At 35.3% G+C, this 6,237-nt stretch overlaps 1 protein-coding gene across 3 annotated transcripts; it reads right to left on the reverse strand.

The window, feature by feature from the left end:
- Positions 1-343: 343 nt before the first annotated feature.
- LOC140805125 (1-deoxy-D-xylulose 5-phosphate reductoisomerase, chloroplastic-like) lies at positions 344-4,925 on the reverse strand. Of its 3 annotated transcripts, none has more exons than XM_073161326.1 (13): positions 4,842-4,925; positions 4,629-4,771; positions 3,990-4,165; positions 3,572-3,658; positions 3,364-3,489; positions 3,209-3,271; positions 2,662-2,811; positions 2,424-2,491; positions 2,111-2,222; positions 1,723-1,827; positions 1,509-1,630; positions 1,256-1,402; positions 344-803 (listed from the first exon to the last, which is right to left on the reverse strand). In XM_073161326.1, the coding sequence occupies exons 2-13, from the start codon at positions 4,723-4,725 to the stop codon at positions 635-637; spliced, it is 1,422 nt and encodes a 473-aa protein (XP_073017427.1). In that variant the 5' UTR covers positions 4,726-4,771; positions 4,842-4,925; the 3' UTR covers positions 344-634. The 3 variants fall into 3 exon arrangements, 1 of the variants encoding a protein (XP_073017427.1); XR_012112279.1 differs by adding an exon at positions 1,030-1,190 and having other exon boundaries at positions 633-803; positions 4,629-4,902; XR_012112278.1 differs by lacking the exon at positions 344-803 and adding exons at positions 811-947; positions 1,030-1,190 and having other exon boundaries at positions 4,629-4,902.
- Positions 4,926-6,237: the final 1,312 nt, after the last annotated feature.

Here is a 6,237-nt window from a genome sequence, read left to right on the forward strand (position 1 = left end):
GAATGCAAATTAAGCACAGAAAAGACGAAAAAAACTCGAACGAAATAAATAAATATGTGCGTTCAAAGTTTTTTAGAAATTTTTCAGACAGTAGAGGAGGCATTTTTCTTTATTACATGAGCACCACATTTTCCATAATTGCTGTGTGTCATTATAGTTCAGTTGAAAAACTAAAAAAAAAAAGTTCAAAACTGATTTTTCATATACATACATTTATTATATGTCTGTTTTTCATATGTTTACAGGAAGTTTTGAGTACTAGTTTAGTAATACAATACCAATTTTCTTCCACAATCTGATTGAAACATCTATATAGTTAGTATGCATATGCATAATTTACTCTTACTTTGTTATTATAATATAATTTACGTCGAATTTCCGTATATACATTTGACAAATCCATAAATTTAATAGGAAAGAAACATAAATTATAAAAATATATTTGATAATTTAAAAATTTTCCAATTTGAAGAGAGGCTGATATGCCCCACACCGGTTAGTTAGAGTCCTTATTATGCTCCAAAACTCTCTAGTGCATGTATTCTACTCTTTATTGATGTGATTTCAGATAACTGCTCAAATATTCAGTTTTCGCCATCGTATATAACAGCAGCTTCTCGTCCCTTTGCGACGCTCATACAAGAGCTGGTGTCAGACCGGCTGATGGCTGCAAACTGGCTGCATAGTCCCGTGCCCACAAGTCGTAGTGTATGATTTCTTCGAGAGAGGGTGAAGACACCAATTCTTCCCGGTGTTTATCGCATGTCAGCTCCACAACTTTGAATATGTCCAGGTAACTAATCCTGCCACATGGACAAAAGGTCGTTTGCTGTAACACCGAGGCGATAACATGGTAAAAACAATGCCGTATGTGGTTGCCAAAAGAAAAATGTGATGTGGAGAAGAAGAGTAAACATCTTATTTAAAACAGCAACACCGAGTAAAACCTGTGATATGAAATGGAATCTTGAATCACAATCGGGTAGATCAGTAAAATGATGAACACAATAAAGTGAGAACAGCCGAGACCTGGGACAGTGAGGGCGACAAAATCTACCATCTCTTAACGCTCATGAACCAAACAACAGTTCGAACGGAACACTCATACAAACTGGAGGTAAATTGGCAACCTCCATTCAGGATTGATTAATACTCGATGACACCCTTAGTAGTTGGGAGAATAACCTTGTCTAGGATCATAATTTGCTTTGAGACAATTAGATAAAACTGAAAACTAATTAAAGTGAACGCTTACTTCTTGTCGATAAACATTTCTACAGCTTTCTCATTTGCAGCACTAAGAACACCAGTCATGGTTCCCCCCGTTCGTCCAGCAGCATAAGCAAGATCCATGGATGGATACTTAACATTGTCGGGACTATGGAATGTAAGAGACCCAAGCCTGAACCAACAAATTCTCATTTCAGTTATTACCATAGTAATCATACACATGTACCACAAATTACTCAGCAAGTCATAAAACCTTTGTGCAAGGTTGTGGTTATTACTTGCAGAGATCAAGACGAGGCCACGTAATCTCAGAACAATAGATTCTGTCTGGCCAAGATAGGGTATATAGAATAGGCAAACGCATATCAGGCCACCCCAGTTGTGCCAATATTGATGAATCCTGAATAGGGAAAACAAGAGCAAATTCAGAATATTGGGCAAAAAGGGAATCTAAGTGAGCTTTAGTAAGTGGTAAGGGAACAACAAATCAACCTGTGTCTCAACCATTGAATGTATGATTGATTGGGGATGAATAACAATCTCAATGTCATCATAATCGGCCCCATATAGATAGTGAGCTTCGATGACTTCTAGACCCTGCAATGACAAAATAAATCACTCCAAGCCAAGAAAAGATTTCAGTCTTTTGCAGCTGTACCAGAAACTATAAATATTAATAACAGTCCAACTCAAATTTTTTCAAATGTACATCAACCAAAATGCCGTCTTTCAATCGATGTGCTATTGAGGCAGCTAAACAAAATAATTGAGATAATTATTTCTCCCCATGAAAGATATCGGTTGCTCTAAAATCTAAACCCATAGTTGTTTTGCTTGGCTTCGGTTATCAAGGCTTGGAACACAAACCAATGGAAAATACCTTATTAAAAAGTGTAGCTGAGTCAACAGTAATCTTTTTTCCCATATTCCAGTTAGGATGTTTTAAAGCATCTGCTACTTTCACTTCCTTCAATTTATCCACCGGACAATCTCTGTCAATAGCACCATCATATGTTATAAATTCTGGTATAAAAAGTTGAACTGGAGAAACATGTTAGAAAAATGAAAAATGTAAATACGAGTTAACTCGAGTGTACTTCAAGAGAGGAAAAAGGGCAAGGAAAATAAACGAACAAAAATCCACCACAGCTAGGAATTGTCTAAAAACTCTCTTTATGGACAAAATTTCATACCTGAAAGCACCACCTGATGCTGTCAAGATGATGCGCCTGAGAGCACCCTCCGGCAAGCCTTGAATACACTGAAAAATATTTACACCTTATGCTTTAGAATCGGCAAAGTGGCAGTAACTTTACACTAGATAAAGATGGATAAGAAAGAAAAGTAATATGATCAAGCATCTCTTACCACTAAATCTGTTCCGCCTGTTTAATATCACAGAATTTTGGACTATGTAAGTAATTTTATTACCTGAAATATGGCAGAATGTTCAGAATCAGCAGGAAGAATCTTAACGTTATGCTTGTGCGCAAGCGGGAGGACAAAAGGGCCTCCAGCAATCAGCGTCTCTTTATTGGCCAATGCGATGTCTTTTCCAGCTTCAATAGCAGCTACTGTAGGCTGCAAAGTCAAATACCAATACAAAATAAATGGTAAGGAGTTTTCTAGTTCATTAACTTGAAAACATTTCACGCAAAAAAATTAGTAAAAATGTCATTGTTCAACAAATTTTTTGTCAAATAATCCAGAGCTCAATATTAGAAAGCATAGACAAAAATAAAAATTTATGCAACATTTTCAAGGGCGTATTTTTCGAAAATTATAATTTATTAAGTCACTATTAAGTCACACTCTCTCGACTAACTTCTAGAGGCTTCCCCTGGTTCGACCATCATGATTATTGGCATTGTGTATGAAGCGTAGAAAGTTGAGATGAGATTCCCAATTTTTGAAATACTTTAACTGAACAGGACATACATAAAACAAGAGAAAAAAGCACTCGCTGACTCGAGTTTACCTTTAATCCCGCACAGCCCACAATTCCTGTAACAACAGTAACAGCATCTGGATGTCGAGCAACCTGGAATATCATAAAAGAAATGATTAGATTAAAAATAGATCTTATAACTACAAAAATTACAAGAAAAGACGATTAGACAGAAGAAAGCAAACCTCTATGACACCCTGTTCTCCAGGAATGATTTCAGGTTTGTCTTGGACATCAGCCAAGGCCTCCTTAAGCTCATCAACTAACGATTCATTTCGAACCGAGACTAGCTGAGGTTTAAATGTCTTTACCTGCATGACAAGGTTGCTGGATTAGACAACTCAATTTAAACATTGTCCTAGGTATAAATCGTGTTTTTACTGGATAAATCACCTGATCAGCAAGAAGAGTAACATTTGAACCAGCTGCAAGTGCTACAACCTTAAACTTATCTGGATTTTCCGCAACTATGTCCAATGTCTGCAGAACACAAACTCAAATCATACCCCATACAGATGAAACTCATTGAGCTATGGCCTAAAAACAACTCGTACTCAAATTCAGGTACTTCTGAGCAGACACCATTCTTTAAAAAGACATTGGCTCAAAAAATGTCAACTCGAATAACAACAAACTTTATATATAATCTTTAATTTATATATAAATGTAAAGTTTTCCCCCATGTTTCTTTCATTTAACTTCTAAATCCTGATTCTGTCCTAATACATCCATGATTAACACAGGCATGCACATATAGGCCTAACAATTATCGGTCAAATCATCTTAAATACGATACAATTCATAATTTCACCTGGGTTCCAATGGAGCCAGTAGACCCAACTATTGAAATAGGCTTTGGACCGTCCCAACTGATACGACCTGGCTCAAAAACAGCCCTGCCCGGCCAGGCTGGAGGTGGCGGCTGAGCAGAACAATGAACTCTCTTGGCAACTGTGCATCCATCCTTCCTCCTAAAAACAACCCCACCTGAAAATTTCACCGAATTTGTAAAATTTCAAATACATCCAAACCGGAAAATAAAAGAGGAAAAAGCAAAAGATGATTCAACTGTTTTTAACGATGAACAAAAAAAGATCGTAACCACGAGTAAAATTTGCACCAATCAAAGCCCTCAGTACATTGGCCAGACCAATCTCCACTCACTTAGAGAGATAAAATGTAACCAAAAGCTAAAAACCACATCCTCCATTGGAGATAAAACGGATGACCCATTTAGCCAAGAAGCCCCAAGAATCAAACAAAGCAATACTTAAATCCAAAAAAAAAAAAAAAACAAAGTTTTAAACAAATAAAAAAACCAAACAACTTATACACCATTAATTCCTTAAAAAATCACACAAAGATCGTAAATTTCAACTTAAAACTAAACCATCCAGCGTAGGAAACAACTCAAACATACGTACAGAATCAGGAGTCTGTTATGTCATACCTTGAAGCTTGAGGAGATTAAGGTTGTAATTGGATTTCGAGGAGTCCAAGAAAGAGAGGGCCTTGATTTCAGTTGGAGACACCAAATTCAAAGCCATAGCTTTTCACCACCACACCCCACTACGTGAATTTCTTCTTCAAAATCTGTTGTGATTTCAAGAATCAAAGATAAGTACAACGAACAAGGAGTTTCTTATTTTGGCAAAGTGCTTACGCTTTTGAGAGAGAGCTGCGTATGAATTGAATGGTGGTGCTTGTAAACTTGCACTTCGGTTGTCTGTTTTATAGCACTTCGGTTGTTCATGTTTTTCTTATGTATTATATATACAATTGAAAATGACAGCTATTTGTTGAACGTTAAGTTATATATTATTAATTAATTTATAATTTATTTATGGAAAAATTAGAAATAAATCCTCGAACTCAAACTTAATTTTACCTTATCTCCTTGCATCTAAAAAACTTACCAAAACTCCCTCAAAATGGAAAAATTAACAAAAACACCCTTATATATTTTAATGATTGATTTTCCCGTGGAAAATTGTATCAGTAGGTAAAATTATTTCAAACATATAGATTTATTATTATTATTAGGTAATTAAATGTTGGAGGAGGAGAATTTATTCATATAACATGAATTTATTATTATTAGATAATTAAATGTTTGAGGATGAGAATTTATCCAAATAACATGAATCTCGAACTTGAGAATATTCAAAGCAAGAAGATCTAACCAAGATTAGATATCAAGAAAACAGAGGAACTTATCAAAGTCATAAGGTAAATTTATGATTCAAAATAACAAATTCTTTGAAATAGTACCGGATTCCTCTAAACTTTCCGAAGATCTTAGAGAAATTCAAAAGACAGTACATAATTATGGCAATATACTGTATTATGTATCACATAAGAAATTCTTGGAATATTAAATGATATTCGAACAAGACTTCAGAAGGAAGGTTACCACCATCATTTGGTACTGAACCCTTAATAAATCAAAGAAGGAAGGCCAAATTGATGCCAAAACCTTTAACTGAAGAAGAAAAAATGATCAATTTAACCAAAACAATGTCAGAAAAGAAATTAATCTGATGACAATTTTTGAAATGATTGATCTAAAAGATCACCAAGACCTTGCAAAATCTTTTGCAAATCTCAAGGTTGTAGATCTAAAAATGAACACAACTGTGGGCGAACAACCCACGATAACCTGCTCATCTTCGCAGGAACCATCAAGAGAAAGTGTGGGATCTCAGAATATAAATATTAGAGAATCCCAACCAGACTTTTATACTGGTGGAGAATCACACTTAGCGGGAAAATGGTCAAGGAAGAATCAAATTCCTTTGCACCAAACACCTATGAGAAATCTGTTTTAGAACTTATACATCCTTATGGGGTTATGTTTAACCTAGATGTATTAGATTTCCAAAACAGAGAAGATATCATACATGATTGGACATCTGCTGTGGGAATCGCAGCAGACACATTCAGTCTCAATAGAGAAGGATTCACTAAAATTCTGAAAATGAGTTGTTGGAACTTTTCAAGTCCGCAATCTTAATTTTGATGTTAACAAAACTTGTTATTTTGTATTACAAATGTTTTAC

Source organism: Primulina eburnea, chromosome 11 (genome assembly GCF_022965805.1).
Source record: "Primulina eburnea isolate SZY01 chromosome 11, ASM2296580v1, whole genome shotgun sequence".
Classification (NCBI taxonomy): domain Eukaryota; kingdom Viridiplantae; phylum Streptophyta; class Magnoliopsida; order Lamiales; family Gesneriaceae; genus Primulina; species Primulina eburnea.